This window comes from Rhyacophila brunnea, unplaced genomic scaffold (assembly GCF_057557595.1).
Source record: "Rhyacophila brunnea isolate RB1 unplaced genomic scaffold, BYU_Rbru_1.0 scaffold_2, whole genome shotgun sequence".
Lineage (NCBI taxonomy): Eukaryota > Metazoa > Arthropoda > Insecta > Trichoptera > Rhyacophilidae > Rhyacophila > Rhyacophila brunnea.
In genome coordinates this window covers 57,038,622-57,062,157 of record NW_028232859.1, presented here as the reverse complement: position 1 = coordinate 57,062,157, position 23,536 = coordinate 57,038,622, and the positions used below count along the sequence as shown (strand labels likewise).

Here is a 23,536-nt window from a genome sequence, read left to right as displayed (position 1 = left end):
AACAGGTTAGATCGTGTATCATGCCGCGGTATTAAAAGAACTCACAGTACCTATAAACAAAACTCGCGACGTGAGCGTGCTAGCCGCCGAGCGTTAATTAACCAATCGTGCATGGTGTTCTGATTAGAACGGTTTTTGGTGACAAACAATAAATAATTAATAATCCTTTCACATTATACGGTTTTGGCCGTACGGAAAAAAATCGAACGGTCAAAATCCGAATTGTCAACAAGTTCACGCTCTTTTCTCACTATACGGTGTATGCACGGTTTTTTTCCGTCACTGGCTCAGTTTGTGTTTAGTCATCTGTGACCGTCCGGCCGGCGTGCAATGCAGTGACAATATACGGCGCCGTTTCGGTTTTTAACCGTCACCGAGTAATGTGAAAAAGGCCTTGCTATTCTTCACGCCACTAAAAGAATGTCGCCGTTCGATATTTTGCCGTACGGTCAAAACCGAATAATGTGAGTAAAGCTCGCTATTGGTCGGTTAATTTCTTCTCGAAGGGATGACATAGCAGTATTGTCCGAGAAATATGGGTTCCGAGAGCAAACTGCAATAATTCGACGGTTACGCAGGCATGATTAATTAAAATAGGCGCGCAGGGGCGTTTATAATAATTTTGCCGTACATTGTACACAAAAATGACAGTAGTAATAGACATTTCTAGAATAAATGCCAGTAGTTAGACATGGTAATGAGCCGTGAATAGATGTAACCTCTTACCTCAGATATGTTTTTCTCATGCGATACAAAGCGAAACAAAAATTAGTGATCGATTTTATTAGTTCACACAGGTAACGAGTACTGCTACGGAGGCGGGTGAGGCTAAATTGTACACCTGTCGTACAAAATAAAACCATCAAGGACTAGAAGAAAGATCCCTCTTTCACTTGGTACCTCAAACGTATCTGTAGCTTTCGAACTTTGACCGTAGCGTCGTTAGCATCATCAAAAATTAGGAGGTCGGTTGGACCCACGCGTACCTTGTACCTCTGAGGGAAATCCGGTAATAGCACACTGTTGGATAGAGTAAACTATAAGCTTTAATTATATGCTTAGAGTAGATTTATGACGTTAATAGCGCCTGAGATACATACAATCTAGCAACACAAAGATAGATGAAAAACTCGATAAATATCCACTTAGCGGACAGGTAGTTAATTAAGGGGCTGTAGATCTCGCGGATAAAAATCAACCGGTGAGTTCCAATTTATCATATTTATCTATTGAGGTATTATAATAATTGTTACAATAAGTTAGCCATCTAAACTACAAAACTATCAATCTCGCTCTAAAAGTTAACACAGCCAAGAGAGATGCTGTTACAATATATAACTTTTTGACAGTTCATACGGTTAACTTATTGTTAATGATTGTTAACAATCAATCGTCATACATAATATAATAAACTGACCTCGACAGCCGCCGATAGCAGCCTCGTGTATAAAATAGATGCGCAGGCCATAAGATTCAACAAATAATATATAGCCTTCCTTTACGTGACAACCTTCAATGATAAATATTGAAAATGCCATATTATTTAACACGTGTTTTCGTTTATCCCATATTTATCCACACTCAAGAATTAAACCCTGTTACTTTCACATTGAGAAGTTCCTTTATTTTTTTTGTGTTCCCTGGTCTTATGATGATTATATTTTGTCAAATTTGTTCACAAAGTATTTTTTCCCCTGTAGGACTAGTGTCCCATTCATACTTCTGTATCATTCATTCATTCACAATGTATAAGCTAGCCGCTAGCCAGTCCAATCCAAATTCAATTAGGTAGGTAATTAGTGATAATAGCATATTATGTAGGTTAAGTAATATATTATGCTAATTTTGTTTTAAAAACTTAAGCATAAAAACAATAATCATTAATAATTGATTAAGAATAAAAAATAGTAAATAAATAATTTTATTAAAAGCTTATTTGATCGCCATTTTCATAATGATTACAATGTTTTAGATAGAGACACTGGAATATTGAAGTATAAATACAATGAGGTACATATTGTTTGGCAATTATTTTATTTTAACTAATGATTAATAATATATTAATTTAAAATTTATCACAGATAAGTAAATTCTTTCACAGATCATCATCGTCATCTACATCACTGATCACTCTGTTTTTAATAATCTCATTATAAAATTTCGCTGATGCTTTGGGAGTTCTAGTTCTTTTTGGAGACGTATAATCCACATGGTATAGTCCGAAGCGTTCACTAGAAAGAAATAAAAAATATACCCATCATTATAATATATTTAAAATATTATATCGTAAAAGCGATTCTTTTAGGAATTAATATTATTTAATAGGTATATTATTCTTTTTGTTCCGATTAAGAATATTAAATTTTTACCTTTTATTATTATTACGTTCGAATCATATTTAAAGTTATAGTATATGAAAAGTAATATTTCCAGTTCATTCCAGATTAATTTCGAATGCCATAAACAGTGTTTTTCAGCACCTTAAGGGTCACTATTCCATGTACAGAAATTTAGTATTAATGCCCTTGTGATACGGGTGATATTCGGGAATCTATGATAATTGTCTTAGGTGTGATGCTTCTACCTACCAGAGGCACCTAGCGGAAAAATACGAAGCTTACAATTTGAGATGTTTTTTTTGATAATTTACAATTTCAACTGTATTAATTAATAAATATGTATCTGAAAACATTAAAAAAATAATTATTTTTTGTTTTAAACTTAAAAAAATGTTATAAAATGTGATTTTGTCACGGGAACGCATCTTATTATTACAATGTTTTATGGTCATATTTATTATTTAAATTTAGTTTATTACCTAAGTTTTCTATGTTTTGTTGTAGAGATTTTTGACTAATTCATACTTTTAATATTTTTTATATTTATTTAAAAAAAACGTCGATTTTTATAAAAATATAAATTTGTATAACTTGAAATCCTTTTCATTTCTTATATCAAATCGAGCTTTAATGTTGGGACCATACCTAAATAAGATTCACATTTTATAACAGTTTTTTACTATAATTGTAAGTTTATCTTTGACTGTTTTCAGATACTTACGTTTGTAAATTATCAAAAAAAATGTCTCAAATCGTAAACCTCATATTTTTCCGCTAGGTGCCTCTGGTATATAAAGACTTCATGCGTCTTAGGTTCAAATCCTGGGTCTGGCAAATAGACATACTGTTTTTCAATAATTCGTGTTTGGAGTCCAGAATATGGACCTAACAGGTTGAACAAGTTGCTGACATTTATTTCTCGTATAAAAAAACAATAATCTATTAATACAAAACCCTCCACTGTGTGGAAGCCCATATGCTCTTATTAGGATAGATAGGATAAAGTAAAAAAAAAAACTAAAGGTTGGTACAACCAATGACAAGAAATGGGCAAACTCCCAGGCCAATAGGTACTGAGATTCCGATATTTAAAACTAATACTAATCCCGTAAAATTGGAGATTTAGTATTGTATCCGGGAACGCAATCCCTAGCGCCTACCTGTATCCCTTCATCCATTCGAAGTTATCCATCAACGACCAGGCAGTGAATGCCGTGACAGTACATCCGTCATCGATTGCATCCAATACAGCATTTAAGTACTGTCTGTAATAATCTACCCGCTTGATATCGTTTAATTCACCCTTGTCTGAAAATCCATTTTCAAAAATCATTATTTCCGGACTGTCGTAGTGATCTTTGATCCAATTCAAGAGACCTTTTAAGCCCCATGGTGTAACCTGTGCAATAAAAAAATCAATTATGTAATACATACTTTTCATTATGTTACAGTTTATTGAAAATTATTTTATGTTTAGGGTTTACAAGGGTTACTTTTGGAAAAGAGGATGCTATGGAGATCTGAGAAAAAGAGCACACTTGTTAGGTATACTTACGAGAAATAAGAAGATAATACGATATTACTACTAATGAATAAACACACACTAATGACAACGATACAGCATCCAACGACACTTTAAAAACTTACTGATGGCATAAAATTGAGCGATGTGTTTAAATAACGTATTTTTTAAAACATTCATACACATCACGAATCATAAGATACAATTTATTTTTATTTTTAAAAACCATCTAAGATATTTATTAAATAGAAATTATTTTTTTAAATTATCTAATTATTCTTAATTATTTTGAACAAAGTGCAGTCATGACAACAATATTATGCGCGAAAGTTTAGGCGCTGCTATATGAGCCTACCATGTTTCAAAGAATTCGATAGACTGACTCAGGTTACGTGACGTAAAGTCCATACGATTAAAATTTTACAATTCCTTGACAAATAATCCGACATTTATTTACGTCAAGACAGATGGCGCGCTGTGATATATATATTTTTTAAACCTTTGCAGATTGTTTTGTAATCTGTATAATCATTGCCGACTCAAGTGGAAAGCCGATACATTCACAACGACTGGTCCTACTTTGTCTGCCCCTCCCATTGTTGTCTATGTATGAACTGTCATTGCCTGTCATTGTTCTATAGAGTGCTCATACTAACGCGTCTGTCGTGTTCACACAGGGAATGATTTGATTTGCATAAATAAGTTACATGATTAATAATACACTAGCATTAACACACCTTCTACACATGTAATGCATAGATCAATGCTACGTACATATTTTTTGGAAATCGATATTACCACCGGTTTTTGTGTGAAGGACTAGTCTGACTTTGACAGCTGATGAGTATCAGTAATGTATATTATTTATTAATAACACTGATCGTTAATATATTTGATTTGAGAATTTTTTTATAATTCAATTTGAAACGAGAAAGGGTGAATCAATATGTCAAGCAATCTGGGATCTGATTTTGACAGCTGAAAGGTGGACCACTCGTCGCTTGTGCAAAAAGTTATGCTCAGGCTTTATTAATCTAAAGGTGGCGGTGGTATAATACATTTCTACATATTATACGAGGGTGGGTCAATAAGTCCTTAGAAAAGCCGACAAGTGGCGCGACTATTACTGTAAGCGGTTTGTTTTCATGCAGCGGCACTACCGATTCAGTATGCTGCGAAGTTTCAATCAAATTGGTCGGGTTGTTGTGTGTTTTTCGTACATTTAAAAAAAAATTTGCTTGTGGAAAATGGAAAAATGGAAAATGGAGAAAATTGAGTTTAGAGCTGTTATTAAACATTTTAATATAAAAGGGTTAACAGCAAAGGAAATAAAAAATGAGTTGGATTTAGTTCACGGCATATCTGCTCCTTCACTTGCAACTATTTATAACTGGTTAAATGAATTTAAGCGTGGTCGTACATCAACAAAGGATGAACCACGCTCAGGACGTCCTGTAGAGGTGACTACACCAGAAATGATCAATAAAATCCACGATATGGTGTTAAGTGACCGAAGATTAAAGTTGAGTGAGATAATTGAGGTTACAGGGATCTCAAAAGGTAGCGTCATTTCTATTTAACATGACAAATTGGGCATGAAAAATATTTCTGCAAGATGGGTGCCGCGTTTGCTCACAGTCGACAATAAACGCAATAGGGTGGTGGCCTCTAAAGCCCTGTTGTCGCTCATGCAACGCAATCCGGATGAATTTTTTCGTCGCTTTGTGACTGTAGATGAAACATGGATACACCACTATACTCCCGAGACGAAAGAACAGTCAAAGCAGTGGATTGCGAAGACAAACCATGTCCAAAGAAGGCGAAAACCGTAAAATCAGCTGGTAAGGTTATGGCTACTGTATTTTGGGATGCACGTGAAATTATTTTCGTTGACTATTTGGAAAAAGGAAAAACAATAACAGGGGATTATTATGCATCTTTATTGGACCAGCTAAAAAACGAAATTGAAGAAAAATGGCCTCATTTAAACAGGAAAAAATTCCTCTTTCATCAGAACAATGCCCGTGTTCACACATGTTTACGATCAATGGCTAAAATTGAAGAATTGAAGTTCGAATTGGTCGACCACCCACCGTATTCGCCAGATTTAGCCCCCAGTGACTTTTTCCTTTTCCCAAACTTAAAAAAATGGCTAAGTGGACAAGGTTTTTTTGCAAATGAAGAAGTCATCGATCGGACAAATGCTTATTTTGAGGACCTTCCGAAAACTTATTTTTCTGACGGTTTAAAAAAAATTGAGAAACGTCTAACCAAGTGTATTGAGCTCCAAGGAGATTATGTTGAGAAATAAAAAAAAAATACAAAAATAACCACCCTCGTACCTACGACATCTGTCGTTGGCAAATTAAACTATTTTTATAGAATATAAAATAATCAAGTGATGTAAATAATAAATCTATACTGAAAGAATAATATTTTTTCATTTATTTTACCTTTAACCATGAGCTTGCTGAAGGCTCCCATGATTCATCTATATAAGACAAAACTCCCATGTCATCATCAAACGATGGAGCTGGATATTTGGGACTTGCGGCACTCACGAGTCTTGATGTGTAAAAGTTCAGTCCAAAGAAATCGAAGGAACCACGGATGTATTCGATTTCCTCACTGGTGAACGCTGGAAGACGTGAGGTTGCATATCCTTGCTCCTCACTTTTCTTGACAATGGCTTCCTTCATCACTAGAGGGTAGTCACCTTCTTCGGAAAATATAGGATTGGCATACCAGCCAAGCTGGAATTATATGAATATATTTTTTTAGTGACCTACACCATGATTTTTTTTTTGTTTTCATTATGATTTTACGAGAAATGGATGTAAGCCATTTGATCAACTTATTAGGTCCTTACTCTGACTCATACAAAAATTGAAAAACAATATGTGTATTTGTCAGACGCAGGATTCGAACCTGGGACCCACGACACTATAGGCCGACGCTTAAACCGCGCGGTCATCGTGGGTGTTGATGATGAAGATGATGATTACGCGGTATTAAAATAATTAATTAACTCTATTTCACGGTGAAACCTATGTACAAATTAAGAAAGCTATGTCGTCTATTTTTTGCTGACCGGGGTGACTCGGTCCCACCCCGTCGCCGCCGTACAAATTTCGTTCCACAAGAGCGATTCAAATAACCCCATGATGAGTAAAAAAAACTCTCTGTATATCGTTTTTCAAAAGCGATTATTATTGGTCCCAAATGCTAACTGAATTAGTCAAAAACCTGTTCGAGGAAACATTGAAAACTTAATAAACTAAATAAAATAAATTTTAATAATAAATATGACCATAAAACATAATGTAATAATAACGTAACTGTGTACGTAAATATGTAACAAATTCACATTTTTTAAAATTGGAAGTTTGTCTTTGACTTAAAAAAAAATATTTTTTAATGTTTATAGATACATATTTATTAATTAATATACCTAGTTGAAATTGTAAATTATCACAAAAATGTCTCAAATTGCAAGCTTCGTATTTTCCCGCTAGGTGCCTCTGGTAGGTAGAATAAGATCATATTATTATAAAAGTAGCTTGATACATAATGTATAATATGAGAAAGTAAGTTGGTGTGTATATTTAATAATTGATGACTAAACCCCATCACATAGAAAGTCAGCGAATCACTACTGGTAATGTATATTGTTTTACCAAAAATTCAGTTGCTTTTGTGGCTGCATTTACATTTTCTTCAGATTCATCTGCGGGTTTATTGAATCGACTGCTAAGTGTTAATGATACCCTCCCTGAAAGAAAAAAAACAAAGAAAAACACAATAAGATAGACCACTTGTCGACAAACTATTGTAGGTTAGTGAACCCTGTGGATCTTTTGAATTTGCTCGCGGTTTTTAAAACATATTGAAGGTGACACGATGCTAACACATTAAAATACCTCATTCGCCAATATCTATTCTGTCGGTGTATTTAATTTCTGGATACAACTTTCCAATAATTTTAATCATGAAAGTTTTAGCGTAATTCTACACAAGTAGGAGAAACCCGCGGGTTACCGGTCACCGACCACATCTAAATTTTACAAACTACACTTTACATGGCTATTTTAAAATATCACTTAACTCTAAAGTAAAAAAGGTGAAAAATATGCTGTATTATATTCAGAGAGTTAGTATTACTGCAACATATTTTTAAATACGTAATAATGTAATGACAATGTCCAAATGCATCCGATTAGAATCTCCAATTAGACTGTGTTAGCAATTATTGTAGATAAGCGTCTTGTATACGGAATTGGCCCGAGTGCTATCCATGCAAAGCACCGTCCAACCTCTTTGAATCCATGTTTTATTGATAAAAAATAATGATAACGTGTTACCGTCTTAAATAGTTAAGTTAATAACCGTCAAAACGCGGCTAAACTGAGCACGTAAAACACAAACACTGTGACACTGAACTGTAGAATTTTTTGAAGGCTATTGCAGCTTTCGTATTTTGTTCTTAAATGTATTATTTTAATAAGTACATTTTAATACAACCATAACATCTTTTTTAAATTATCGTTATTTCTCACATTTTTTTTCATTGATTTAAAAAAATATCTGTAGCCTGTAGATCGCGCGTGGCTCATGTTATTTATTCAGTCAAATTGTTAACAACAAAATATATTATGTTTCGGGCACAATGCACTAGTGTGCAAATATACGTTGAAATATAACAATGATACTGAAAATATTTTTTCTTCTCATCCCTCTGACATATCATATTAACGCAAAAGTGTCTTTTTAAAAATATTATTAAAGTGATAATAATTTTATCTGTCAATAGATTATCATCACCAAAAGTATTTCATTTACTTAACTACAAAAAATATACGGATTTGGTAACGACATGAATCGCAGATATCGAATACAATAAGTTGTAAAATTTACTGTATCAATTAAAACTCATTTAGTGCTAACACCGCGACTGGCGCGGTTTCGAGGAGTTGGCCATTCGATATAATTAACGTGTTATTTAAATGTGGTAATTAAAACTTCAGCAGTGATTGTGTTTTAAAATTTGTGTTCAAATGTTTGAGGTTTTTGACTGATGCGAGCAAAATAAGAAAACAATGACGAGTTAACCACCAATACGAAATAAATTGCACATATTTTAAATAGTATAAGTCCTTTTGTATACATATTTTAAATTTCCACTTTAGCATTTTATAGCAAGTTATTCACAAAAGTATACCTCTGTGGTGAATAAAAAACTATGCGCAATATGATACGCAACATACCATAGCACACACATGCAGACACAAATCCACTCTCAGTCTGTCAAAGATATGCACAGGTCACAGTTAACAATAAACTGTCCGTGTCTGGAATAGTTTGCGTCTTTGTAGCGCGATCGCATGAATAGAACATCCACGTTGCATCCCTCTCGTGCGAGCGCTCATATAATTATCGGTTTTTTCGGTTCAGTACATGTTCAAATACGTGTCTTAACGTCGTGATCTTACTCCCCATTTCAGTTGTCATTCATTTGTTGTGGTATTTTAAAAATTTATGGCTACGGCCAATATAACCATTGGTTTCGGAGCGTGGCGCCGGGCTATCATACAAGTGCCATAAAATGTTTTAATACAAATAAAAAAAATTAAAAATTAACCACTTGGAACTGAACCGGAAATCAAAAACCGGAAAAACCGTTATTTTTTCGGAACGAAACCCGGACCCGAGTCGATATATATTTTTCCTTGAACCGGATCGAAAACAGAAACGAAAAAAAATAACGGTTGGAAGCCCTGATAATATCTATGTAGGTACAAAAACATTTAATAATCCATGACCTTAAATCAACTGACGACTAATATGTTCTTCTTGTGGACAAATAATAATTAGATGTCATAAGAACCATAAGAAGACTTTTGTTTGAAATATCAAATGAATAATTAATTTATGTAGCTAAATTAAGTAATAATGAGGTAATACCTACCAGAGAATGGAGTCCCCGATAATCGTCAATCCGATACCACTATGTCTAAACACACATTAAATTATAATATCTGATACCATCATATAGTGAATCACTCTAACGCCATCAGTGATCATATTGTTTCATTTTGTTGTTTTATTTCTCTAGCACCGACCTACTTCGTACCTTTATTATTAGATAATATATGATCAGAAATTTGATGTGCAAGAAAATACATAAACTAATTATCTAGCTTATTTTCAGCACATTTAGAGCTGTTGAAGGCATCAAAAAACGCTAATAAAAACGCCATAAGCTAGATGCGTTTTTTGCAAGCTAGATGCTTATCGATAAACGCTAAGTTGGCAACGCTGCATGCGAGCTGCACTTAATTGCTTAGTCACGTATATGCATATTATTATCGCTCACATGCTTCTTCGCGCATTCGCTCTATTGTACTCGTATTAAAGTTTCGTTATATTTTTTTATCAATAATGAAAACTATTTAAGATCATACTCACGTCAAATATACCGGATTTATATTCTATTAATCTATATTAGTATTCAAATTGACGCGTTCTTGTTGAATGTTGCTATTAATGTTGTTACTCTATTCAAAGTGAACTTATTCCACTTGGCAAAAGCCAAAAAACTGTTTACGGTGTTGATGTTACTCGTACATTGTTACATACTATGTTTTTTGTATTGGAAAACGTTATTTTTGTTACTAACACCGATTTTGAAGTTGATTTTTCTACTGGATTGAATGGTATATAATATAAGGTTCTTTTATACAAAAAATACTTGTTCAAACTTGCATCCTTTAAATTTTGGCTTTCATATCGCATTTTCTTCAAGTAGTGGAATAAGTTCACTTTGAAAATACATCCCTCAATATCTTATATCTTGAAAAAATAAATATTCTTGATTTAAACAATAATTATTATTCTCGAATCGTGAGAAATGAAAGAATCGTCAAAGATGTAATTTAGTTTTGATAAAAGATTTTCATTTCTACTACATATTATTCTAAAATATAATAATGATGATAATATTAATCATTCTTACCATTTTGAAGTGGTCGATGAATCGTGTCATATATACGGTAAGTTTTACCGTGTGCTCTCAGTAAAGTATGAGCACACATATATTCTCCAATTCCTGACATATTCAAAGCCGGAGCCATAGTATCGATCCCGTAACCAGATAAACAAATCTCTTTTGGCTCATTGAAGGTCAACCATAGCTTGACCCTATCTCCAAACTCCTTAAAGGCGACATCAGCATAGTCGACGAAATAGTCCGCTATCAGCGGATTGGCCCAGCCTCCCAGCTCCTGCATATTCTGTGGCAGATCCCAATGGTAAAGCGTTACGACAGGCTCAATGTTATTCGATATCAAAGTGTTGATAAGATTGTTGTAATAGTCGATTCCTGCTTGGTTAATTTCGTTGCTGAATCCTGTGGGAAGTATTCGAGGCCAGGATAGGGAGAAGCGGTAAAAGTCGACGCCTAATTCTGTCAGCATTTCGACGTCTCTTTTGTATTGGTGGTAGGAGTCGCATGCTATGTTTCCATTGGAGCCATCTGATATCATTTTTGGGTTATTGTGAGTAAGGTGATCCCAAATGCTTTCTCCTTTGCCTGAAACATAATATTCGAAAAACAATTCTATTATGCTTCAACACATTAGGACTCTCTGGCAGTGATTCCTAACATTTTTTTTTGGCGGAAACCTTGAAACATTAATTTTTATAAAATCTAGAAAAACCTCTTTATCAATGACAGATTTACCGTACAGGTCATGGAGACCCGACGTAGGTACTGATTCATATTTTTAGTCCCTCAACGATTAAAATACTATTAAAACCAGAAATCACATCCTTTAATCGACACTACGGTGGTCGAGCGGTGCAGTGGGTCCCAGGTTCCTGGGTCTGGCAAATATGGATATTGTTTTTAAATCTGTGTTTGAAGTCCGTCAAGTGACTAAAATCCATTTTTCGTAAAAACAAAAATCTGTTAATAACATCCTTCACTCTGTGGAGGCCCATACATCGGACGTGGTCAAAAGTAAAGTGATACCATATATTAATATTATTTGTTTACTACACGTGTACAAGTACGTACTTATTTGTTTGGGTGGTTGTGTTATGGGTCCGTTTGATGTTAGTTGATGGTATTTTGTTATGCTTTGGGCAATATCTTATACCTACTAAATTCGTAAGAAATACGCATCATTTAAAGATTTGAGTATAATTCAGTAATTTCATTACTGGTTTCAACTGTTTCGGACCTCTGTTTAAATCTTCTGATGAATCGATTGCGTTAACTGCATCAAAGAAAATCGCCTCGGTATACAAACAGGTAAATATAATAAAATACTATTGATATACTATTTTTTTATTCAACGAATGAGACACAAGATTTGAGAATGTAACATTCTATATATTGAATAATATACATAATTTGAAAACATCTCATGCATAATATACACACTAGAAATCATTTTGTAGAAAAAAATACAACACCCAACGGGACTTGAACCTGTATCTCCTGAATTCCCACCAGTACGCTTTCTCCAGTTAAGCTACCGTCATCTTAGTTAATTACGACGATTTTAACTAGTACCTAGTTGTTACATGAAATGCTTATCGAATTGCATTATAATGTTGGCTATCGGCTTTAGTATACTAAATTAAGGTAAGTATCAATTAATTCCTTAATTGGAAAAAGCATACTGGTGCGAATCCAGCAGACACATGTTCCAGTCTCATCGGGTGTCGTATTTTTTTTTACAAAATGATTTTTTCTAGTGTGTATATGCATGAGATGTTTTCAAGTTATGTATGTTTAATATATTTGTGTGCATGACAGGGCGCCAGAAAATTAGCTGAGCCATAAAGTTCATACATTTAAATCACGGCTAGCAAAAAGTCGCCTGCAGCGCAATTATTTTTCATCTTATTAGCTATTGTTTAAATGATAAATTACGCTCGATTTGTTTATATTAAATTGGTGCAATTATTGTATAATATTATATTGTAAATTACAGACAAGAAAAAAAATACCACACCCGACGGCACTTGAACCTGTAACCTCTAGATTCACGCCAGTGTGCTTTACCAATTACGACGATTTTAACTAGTGGTTCTTACATGAAATGTTTATCGAATTGTAGACAGTTTTTATTTTCAACTAAAGTATCGTAGGTAGGTACGTCATATTGATTTTGACAACTACGAGTTAGGTCCATTGATTTTTGGCGCCAAGCTTTGCTTTCGGCTTTATACAGATGACTGGCAATGGACAGTGTTATCCAATTGACTATTTTAATAAGTCTTTAATTGGACATCTGCTCCAGACTACTGGAATTGCGTGGTCTTGTGCATGTCGAGTAAATAGAGAAAATTAAATGGTCACTATTAAACGTAAGAATTGAAATACCAAATGAAAATACCAATACCGGTATTTCCTATTGAAAACCGGTATTGCAATCCCTAATTAAACGTGCATCTAATAATATTCATATATTGTAATATTCGTATTGTGCTTTACGAAAGTACCTAAATCGGTGATAAGAAATTTTTGTGTTCACGGTGTCAGATTCAATACAAAAAACATTTTATACAATAATTATTATTATGTATATTTTATGCATCATTTATTATTATTAATTTTTACATAAGTATTACTTAATTGTTATTATTAATTTATATATTATATTTATATTATTACATATTAATTGTTAATCTATTATATAGCCCACGATGGCCGAGCGGCTTATAATGTCTTGGGTTCCAGGTTCGAATCCTGGGTTTGGCAAATAAACATATACTGTTTTTCAATTCGTATTTAGAGACTGAGTATGGAGCTACGGTACTAGGTTTTAATTTTAAAATTCTTCAACACACGAATAAGGTAGGCTTAAAAATAATAGATTCGAAATCTTTAGAAACAAATAAAAATATTAACAACAATTTCGCACTAATTAATAAGGGTTTAAAGCCTTACCATAAAAATCCCTCCTCCCTCAATCACCCTAATTCTCTGTTAAAATATATTTTGAAATTTTGCCAACATTTCACATATTACATAAGTAAAAATAGAAAAGTAAATTAAAATGTTGAAGGTATCCTAAACAGGGTATAATAATATGAGCCTGCACACTGTGAAGTTTGTATTAAGAGTCTTTTTAATGAGGAATAGTAAGTTGTTAGTCATTTGCCAAATCTATTCGGTCCTTGCACTGGATCATACAACATGCATTTCATCCATGCACGACCCACAGCTTCGTATTTATACACATACATGCTCTACGCACTCGGTTAACGTGGGTGAAAATTACGTCATGCTCAATTAGGGATTGCAATACCGGTATTTCAAAACCGGTATCTCAGTATTTTTCGATACCGAAATACCGGTTTTAAAAATCAGACAGGATATAAAATGTATTAATTAATATAAAAGGTTTAGCAGGACTGTATTTTTTTGACTGTCTGGTTTATTTCCGGCCTTTGACCTTTTTGACAAGTGCAGATGCAAAATACATTATTATTATGATTTATACTACTACTTCCCTGATTTTAATTTGATCCAAATATTTTTGCCAGTTCCCCGCCGATCTTATAAGTTGTCAGGTCTATTTTTAAGATGTAAGTATCTGAAATTGCGCTTAAATACCTACCTACTATTTGTTTGCACAATCAATCATTAAAAACTTCGGCCCTAGTGGCGAATATTTATATTATAACAAATATTAAGTCTACTATAATGGACTTGCCTGTGCCTAATAGTTTGATGTTTATCTACTCAATAGTAGCTTATAGAATAATAGAGAAATATTTTTTTTAACAAAAAAGTGAGCAATATTGTATTTGGTTTAACTTATTATGGGATAAAAGTAAAGAAGTAGTTTAGTGTTAAAAGTGTAATAAAACATTATGTACAATTACCAGTGGGGTATATCCGAGAACACTTAAAATAAATATATTGAAAGATCATTCGAAGAAGAAAGTGCCAATAGTTCAAGGTATTTGTAAACATCAGTATCTCTACCATATCTTGCCTTTACGTATCTTTACCTATTTTTATATTATGACATACATTTTTATACATATGTACCTACTTATTGAGATATTTGTGCTGTAACATATTAATATTTTAAAGAGATTTTTATATCTATATTTATTGGTTTCTGTTTTTTTTTATATTTTTCAAAAATACTGGTATTAATACCAGTATTCAATTGGAAATACCGAAATACCGGTATTGGAATTTTCATTCGGTATTGCAATCCCTATGCTCAATCCTTTTCTACCCCTGCCACATGGCATTGACAATATAATAATTATAATATCATAATATGACATAAAGCCAAATGAGAGTTTCAGTACTTATATTTTGATAAAGCTGGCCATGTGAGCGAAACACGCGTCGTAAAGCAATATTTATATTGTGATGAATACCAATTAGTGATAAACTCATTTTATTAATGTATTGTCATGAATTAATTACTATTACGTATTTTAACAGCGTGCGCCCGCTACAACGTCTGGCTGTTAAGATTTGATCGATATATACCCAGTACCGGAAGTTAGAGAGACAATCATCGTATGTTGTCTGTAAGGAGTATAGCGCGGTAAGTCGCAACGGCCAGACGGTCTAGTGAGCGCGCGTTCTAAGAGTGATTCTATGATAATTAATTACCATCAGCATCCCATCCGCCTTCAACTTGATATGATGCAGTCGCAGCGCCGAATTTAAAGGATTCCTTGAACTTTCTTTCGCCATTTACTTGGTTAAAAGTACTGAAAAATACAAAGACCAAACAATCCAATTAGTAGGTACTCACGGGGATATTTATAAACATAGGGCACGTGTATATTATGAATACGTAGGTCAACGAAATGTCAAGTTATCATACGGGTCACTCAATCTTTTAAAATAGTGTTATCTTATCAAGAATATAGCATGCATTTTATATAATATAGGTCCATGCGCCTTTACTGAAGTATGCGCAAAAAGGTAGAGATTTTGTCGTAGTTTCCACGTAAGAAATTATCACTCTACTCAACCATTGGATCATTAAAAATGTACCACCTTATTAGACGTAAGGTTTGATACCTTGACAGGAAAGATAGTGGTGACAAACGATACAAGGCGATACAGCTAGCGTAATTATTTAACACTGTTATATTACATCAAAAGTGACCATAAACAATAAATATATAGTTCTGCCTATTTCTTGCGCACAATAAGAAATCGGATCTGCGCACTTTCATTGCTTAGCGGTAGCAAACAACTGGGCGCCAGGACAATAGGGAACCGCACTGTCGATTGGAAAACATAGACGTTCGTTACGATTTCATACATAAAAAAGATGAGAAATTTTAATCAGTTTATATCTACTAATTAGTAGTTTTAATTCATTTTGGTCTTAAAATAATATTTTTTATTGCGAATTGAGAATTTTCATGCCTGAGGCTTTATTTTAAAATAAAAGAACTCCCTTCTAGTTGTAACTTATATAATATGCACAATTAAATCATTATTTTCATGTTCATATTTCAGTACTAAAGAGTAATATAATAATTTTAATATAAATCTTCTTCTTCGGCCATATCCGCTAATTGGTTGGAGCTTATGGACAGCACGAGGCGCCTCCAAGAATCCCTGTCGCTTGCCAGTCTTCTTGCATCGTTGCATGTCAAACCAGCATCCCGTAGTTCCGCCGTATGCGCTCTATAGGTAGTATTTAGCGGCCTTCCAGGACGCCGGAATTCGGTTGGCTTGAATAACAAGCAAGCCATGTTGAAATTCTATTCTGGCATCCGTGCACGTGGCCGAGCCATGTCCAACGTAACTTTTTCACCCTCAGCGTGGTGAGAGGCTGGTTGGTGCGTTAATAATAATAATGTTTTAAAAGTATGTATAATTCACGAACGTCCATTTATTTTCGAATTCCATTCCATTGCGTAGCGCCCAGTTGTACCGGCGCCGAATCGTCCTAGACTCACTACTAACGATTGGATCGTAATGGTTATTCGTACAAACATTTTGATGAACAAGATATTGATGCGATCGATATTGACGTACGGATCGCTTTGTTGGACTTTCACCCAAGCCGATGAGCGTGCGCTCGACGAATTCGAGAGAATATTGTCCCAAAGTAGAAAGAGGTGAATGACGTATAGGTATGATATAATCAGGAAATTTACAACTTGTCCCACGAAGAAAGTTTCCTTATTATGTTTGTTAAGCTTGGTTGGCTCCGATGGGTGGGACATGTCGCAATAATGGACAGCACCCAACTGGCGAAGAGCATCCTGGATAGCAGGTCAGCAGTTGAACTGTGTCAACAAGGATGCCAGCGCGGCTGGTGGAGATATTGGAGGATACTAGCTCAGGATTAGGACGCGCCCCGGATTGTTAAGTCATGGGTCATAATGGTTATTAAATAACTAATTATTTAGGTTTTTTATTATTTAGATATTGATACGCATTCATGAACGCGCCAAGTGTGGGTGTTGGGGGTGCGAAATACCCGGGCAATAGGATTCGGGGGGCGGCAAAGGTCCGGAAAGCCAGGGCAGATTCTCTTGGCACGGCCCTGCACACAATAAATAAAATTATATAGGTAGAGTCTAGGGGCGGCAGGTTATATGAAAGTATGGGGAAGCAAGCAAGTATGGTAAAAAAGTATAGTGAATCAGGCTGGTAATCAATTTGCGGCAAAATTACCACGTTTACATTATATTATATGGGTACGTTATAATGACCAAAGTAAATCCTCCGTGATGCTCTGCATTTTTTTTAACGCATCGCTATTTCTCGTAAGTTGTCGGCTATTGTTGGCCTGCTTCATTCAGTTGTATGAGAAAGCCAATTTCTTGCCCCTCTTTTTATTTAATACCTCTATGGGTAGAGTATACGTTTTATAACTTTTCACTTTTTACTTCTCTGATACGGGTCTTTGCCTAATTACCTCGCATAAAATTAGATCAAATGATATAAACTTGTGATAACATAATATGTAGTAATAAGTAAATAAATAGATAATATATTTAAAAAAAGGTTTTTTAGAATATATAACATCATCTTCATTCTTACTTACGTCATGGAATACGAATTATATCGGTAAACATATTATCTATTGTCTATATATATATAAAACTGATCATGTCAAAAATTTAAAAAGTAGCGTAATAATTATTATTTAAGTATAATGTATATTATTTTGCTCTATTTAACATCACTTTGAACAATATTCTCTATGAAAAACAAATGGTAATAATGATTATGCTTGGTCAGTAACTTTCTATAGTTATTATCGATAATAAACTCTTTTTGACATGTCAAAGACAATATCATAATAATTCATAACATAATGCAATCACTATTTGTATGATAAATGATGACGCTAATGACTGATGGATAGATAATATTATATTTAAAAAATTAAATGAGCGTTTTAATAACAATCTTGGTAGATATGTATTACGACTTTGCACTAATAATCAGCGTTGCCAATTTAGCGTTTTTCTTGCCAGATCTAGCATTTTTTCATAAGCATCTAGCTTTAAAAAAACGTATCTGGCTTGTGGCGTTTTTACTAGCGTTTTTAAATGCCTCCAACAGCTCTGAATGTCTTGAAAAATGCTAGCTATTCAGTTTATTTATTTTCATGCGCATCAAATTTCTGACAATCAGATACTTACTTAATGCAGGTAGGTCGGCACTAGAGAATCCAATCCCGGAATATTTTCAATACATATGAATCCCGGGATTAGTAAACATAATCCCGAAATCTTCGGGATTGTATAAAATTATGTTTGTGAAGTTTATGTACCTGCACTTGTCACAGGGAGAATCGTCGGATGCTCACGGATAATAAATAACCATTTTTTATAATACGAAATCGTAAGAATATCAGAAAAATAATGAATTATTATTTAACCAGATAGACGTCACTGACGTTCTAGCACGCGAATGGCGTCTAACCGCCGGTGCCACGGACGTGCATGCAGGCACTCGTTTCTACGCCGAACTTTATGAATGTTAGGTATCTTTTCTTAAATAAATAAAAAAAACTTTATAGAAAGTTTTACTTTAACATTATTATCTATATTACACTATTATTTACTCCATTGAACCTAAATATGTATCTCCAAGATTGAACGTACACAATATTAACATTAAATGTCTTAAATAGTATCTATAAATTATACTAGACATTTTTGATCGATTTTATCAATGCTATTTGTATAAATAAAAAAAAATATTAACTGTTGAAAAAAACACCAATCCCGGGATCCTGAGATCGTCAAATTGTAATCCCATAATCCCGGGATCAAAATTTTCGCTCGGGATTGGATTTCCTAATCGACACCTATTTTAGTGAGAAATAAAACACGATGAAACAATTTCATGCATTATTTTCAATGTTTTTGTATATTGCTCTGAATTTCCGCGTATATAAAATAATAATTTAACAATTATTCATTTAATTCTTGTCTGTTCTACAAGAAAGAAGCCCTTGTCTTCAAACATGAAACGAAACTTGAAAGCCGTATAGGTATTTTGTTGTTAATTTTGAATTATATTTCTGTCAAAATGTGTGATTTTTACATGTATCGACACCGTTTTAGAATTTTGCACTTTTTTTTCGATACCCGAAAGCAAAGGTATCTTCGGACTTCGTTCTTGGTAGAATAAGTAAATTTACTTGCAATTTTATTTTCACAAAATCTAGCGTTTTTTCCTGCCAAATAGCTTGTTTTCATACCCCGTTTGGCATGTTTTTGTCAACCATAGTTGGCAACACTGCTAATAATGTGATTGAACTTACATAATAATAATACGAGTATTATCGTTGGTCCAGCTTTAATACTACGGAACGCTTACTTTATAAATTTTAGCGAGGAAAAAAAGTCAGCTGTTTTTGTACTCTTTGATGACAGGTACACTGCGAGGTAGTACATTTAGAGCTCGTGTATAAAAAATGATGTCACAGGATTTTTGTTATTTTAAACCCCCCCCCTCCTCTTTCTCCATTGAATCGTCACGAGTATGTAGAGAAGTTCTCTTATCCACCCATTCCTCTTTTTGTCCTTTCGATAAGGGCACAGACAAGGGTTTGCGATGTAACAGAGTTTCCTAAAAACCTCAAATGGAAATAGGCTGGACACTGAACTCGAAGAAGGGACAATCGTTTGACAAATTTATTCATCCAGTGATATCCAAGAGGTACAAAACGTCCGCAAGGTAGACCTAGAGGCCGCTGGATCGATGAAATGATAAAGTTCTGCGGAAGTACATGGCAACGCAACGCACAGTACCGAGAAAAGTGGAATCAGATTGGAAAGGCCTAGCAATGGATAGATTCAGGCTGATGATGATGATGATGATGATGTTGTAGTGAAATATTAATCATTTAGAAATATTAGTAGATGTAACAAAAATCTGTCTAAGAAATAAATTTAACCTGTTCTAGTCCCTATTTAATTATCTGGGTTTAACAAGTATATACGACACATTATAATATATTATATCATTTTCCTCCAAGAATAAAATATTTAATATTCAATTTATGATTTATTTGAAGCAATGTTTTTCTTTATTTATATTTTTTAAGTTATCCATGGTGACACCGGCTGTTTCCGGTTACAACCCTATCAAAGGTTATCCATTAATAATGTAGTAATTTTAAAATCAACACGAACTTTGTATCAAAATCATTTTCATGGAGTTTTACCTACCACGTGTCGTAATCGGCAGTGCAATTAATATTTATCTCTGAACGTACATGCAATAATTAATTTGATCAACAGATACATGATTAATGAATGCAGTAGGGTATTGTATTGTATTAGAGATCTGATCTCATGTGACGTGATAATCTGATAAAGTAATTTACATTGTAAGTATACCAACATAAATCGTCCGCTGAACAAATTTAAAAGTAAAGTGCATCACAATAAATATTAAAAAGTTAATGATAATTAATTCCCAAACATGCACTGTGCTTACTCCATGGAAAACTTATATTGGTGGATTTATAATAATAATAGCTCAGGTTTTTCATATCGTCACATCAATACTACAACTAGATAACTTGATGTTCACCCTTTTTGAGATACCTAGTATGTAATATGATTTTACATTCACTTCTCTACAAAATGATAAAACTAGCTAAATCAGAAGTTAATGGGAACTGTATTAATTTTGTGTTTGAAAATATTAGATAAATTTAAAACCATAAATGTATTAAACAAATAAAATAATATAACTACAATATTTTTTCATACAATTGAACGTGTTCTTTTTTAAAATGTTCCCAATTAGGCAAGCACAGTTTTCCATTTTTATTTTAAATAATAATTATAGCCTAGATTTATGGTAATCAGGTAAAGTTTAAATTTCATTTTCCCAACAATGACCAAATCAGAGTTATCTAGTTGTAGTATTGAGCTGACGATATGCAATAAAACATATGAATCGAAGTAATTTTGTTGTTAAAATAACTAATTATTGCACAAAGATTAACAGTTACATCATAGAAGCATTGTTCTGTATTTAAATCACCAACACACTTAAAACAAAACAAAAACATAAATTAAAAATGTCACTATACCTATTATGTATTTGAAAAAATCATAAATTAAATTGCACACAACTTATTAGTTATTTACAGTTAACTGAGTAAACGTACTTTAAACACGATGTCCCAAAGATAAAAGCTAATTTAAATCCCATCTTTCTCCGCTTGCCACTGTCTCAAAAAATCTTAAATTAAATTGCACATTTTAATATAACTTATTAGTTATTACAGTTAATTAAGTTTACATACCTTATACACAATGTCCCAAAGATAAAAGCTAATGTAAACCCCATCTTTCTCCGCTTGCCACTGTCTCACATAAAGAAATACCAACTGTCTATTGACACATCTTGTACCATACTCACACTATAAATTTCATGTGATACTTTGACTGACAATCAAAAGATTCTATTTAAATTTTATTTGAAAATGAAACTGAAAAAAAAAACAATAAACAAAAGATGTCTCGATTAAGAATGGTGATCTGTTTAAATTTGATTATTCAATAAACACAATAATAATATTTTTATGATGTGCTACTTAATTTTTTTATCATTGTAATTTTATGAATAATAACAAATAATTTCCAGTTTAGTGAATGTTCCTTATCACTTATCAGTATAGGATAAAGACACATTGATAAAGTCATTTGACATACATAGTATTACGTATATATAAGTGTTTTTAACAGTTTTATCAATGCATAATTGAATTATGGTATTTCATTAACCTAATTATTCTATTTTAATTTTTGTCAAAACGATGTAGTTTTACTCTGTAAGTGAGTTTTAGTATTAAATTTAATTAGTGTTAACATCATTTATCTTTACACACTGCCGCCATATGAGTAAGTTAATGAATTAAATGTAAAATTAAATATTAGAAAAATATCAAGTTCTGCATATTAATTATTATACTTTGTTTTCCTAAGTTAAAAAAGGTAATTTTGTATTGTGATGCTAATTGGGATGGTTAACTGTGTTCAATTAAATTACGTTATTATATAATTATATTAAAATAGTACATATTATTAACTTATTTATCTTTATTTTTTCATGTCATGGTACAAACTTCTTGATATTATAATTTCCAATTTTTACTGATGAGTTTAAATAAATAAATTTGAATTGAATCAAAATCATAAAAAAAAAACATAGACAACGAGCAGATTAAACTTTACATCTACAAGAGTCGTATGACGATTATTATGATATGTATTAAGAAGTTAATCATTATTTAATAACAACCAAGTTCAGTTTCACCCGTTTCGACACATCGTCAATTGCCGACAATATAATTTAGTTAATCGCACCGGTCCTGATCATTCTTATTAAGTTATATAACTATGTACTTAAGTGTGATTAAAAATGTGTATGTGTATTTCAGGAAAAAAACTAATAATTCTACTTTTAATTATTAATTCAATATTATATACGTTTCGATCATTAATGTTAATTTTCGTTTTTTTTATAACGTTTTTATTGGGTCACATTCTTATTTGTCCGGTGGTTGTTTATCCGGTACAAATCTTGCAATCGATTTTCAACTAACTTCCCGACATTTGAAACTTTTAGAATATATCAGAACACGATGCCAATGCATTTTTTTAATACTTTTAGCCATCTTTAAGTAGAATTGAATTCATTTTCAGTTAATTCTGTTTTGTATGAAAAGTTATTTCGGAAGAAATCCGTAATCTAATCCACTATTATTGGTTGCTAGGGTCTGGGGTCCTAGTAACTAAATTATTAATATATACGTGCGTTACTATGGAAATCAATATGAATGTCAAAATGACATTTTAGTATTATTTCTATCATGTACTAATTTTTTTGATCGTTTAAGCTAGTCAAGTCAAGTTTATATGATTCAACAGAAAATTTAAAAACGTTGTATATAAAAAGTTCTTTTTATCTTGTAATTATTTATTATTTATACGTGATTACTGATTAGTTATATGTGCCAATAAATATACAAAAAGTCTCGTAGAACACTTCAATGGCAATGTCAAATTACATTTATGTCACTTCTTGCTTATTGATATTACAGACGCTTGCCTACGTAAACTAAGTAGGTACATTCTATGTATTAGGCAGACCATGTGTCGCATTTGCGTAACTACATAACCA

General features: G+C 32.9%; 1 protein-coding gene across 1 annotated transcript; it reads right to left on the bottom strand.

The window, feature by feature from the left end:
* Positions 1–1,905: 1,905 nt before the first annotated feature.
* On the bottom strand, positions 1,906–21,770 carry LOC147072571 (myrosinase 1-like). Its single transcript, XM_085946295.1, has 7 exons — positions 21,657–21,770; positions 15,515–15,615; positions 10,874–11,449; positions 7,539–7,633; positions 6,315–6,614; positions 3,500–3,738; positions 1,906–2,231 (listed from the first exon to the last, which is right to left on the bottom strand). Exons 1-7 carry the CDS (start codon positions 21,698–21,700, stop codon positions 2,096–2,098), a joined length of 1,491 nt encoding a protein of 496 aa, XP_085802421.1. The 5' UTR covers positions 21,701–21,770; the 3' UTR covers positions 1,906–2,095.
* Positions 21,771–23,536: the final 1,766 nt, after the last annotated feature.

Bases quoted from the DNA above. Each gene is read 5' to 3' on its own strand.
- LOC147072571 (XM_085946295.1), bottom strand. From the start codon at position 21,700: ATGGGGTTTACATTAGCTTTTATCTTTGGGACATTGTGTATAAG. The intron at 15,616-21,656 runs GTATGTAAACTT...TGTATTTTTCAG, and splicing joins TTTGGGACATTGTGTATAAG to TACTTTTAACCAAGTAAATG. The intron at 6,615-7,538 runs GTAAAACAATAT...ATATAATTCCAG, and splicing joins CAAAAGCAACTGAATTTTTG to CTTGGCTGGTATGCCAATCC.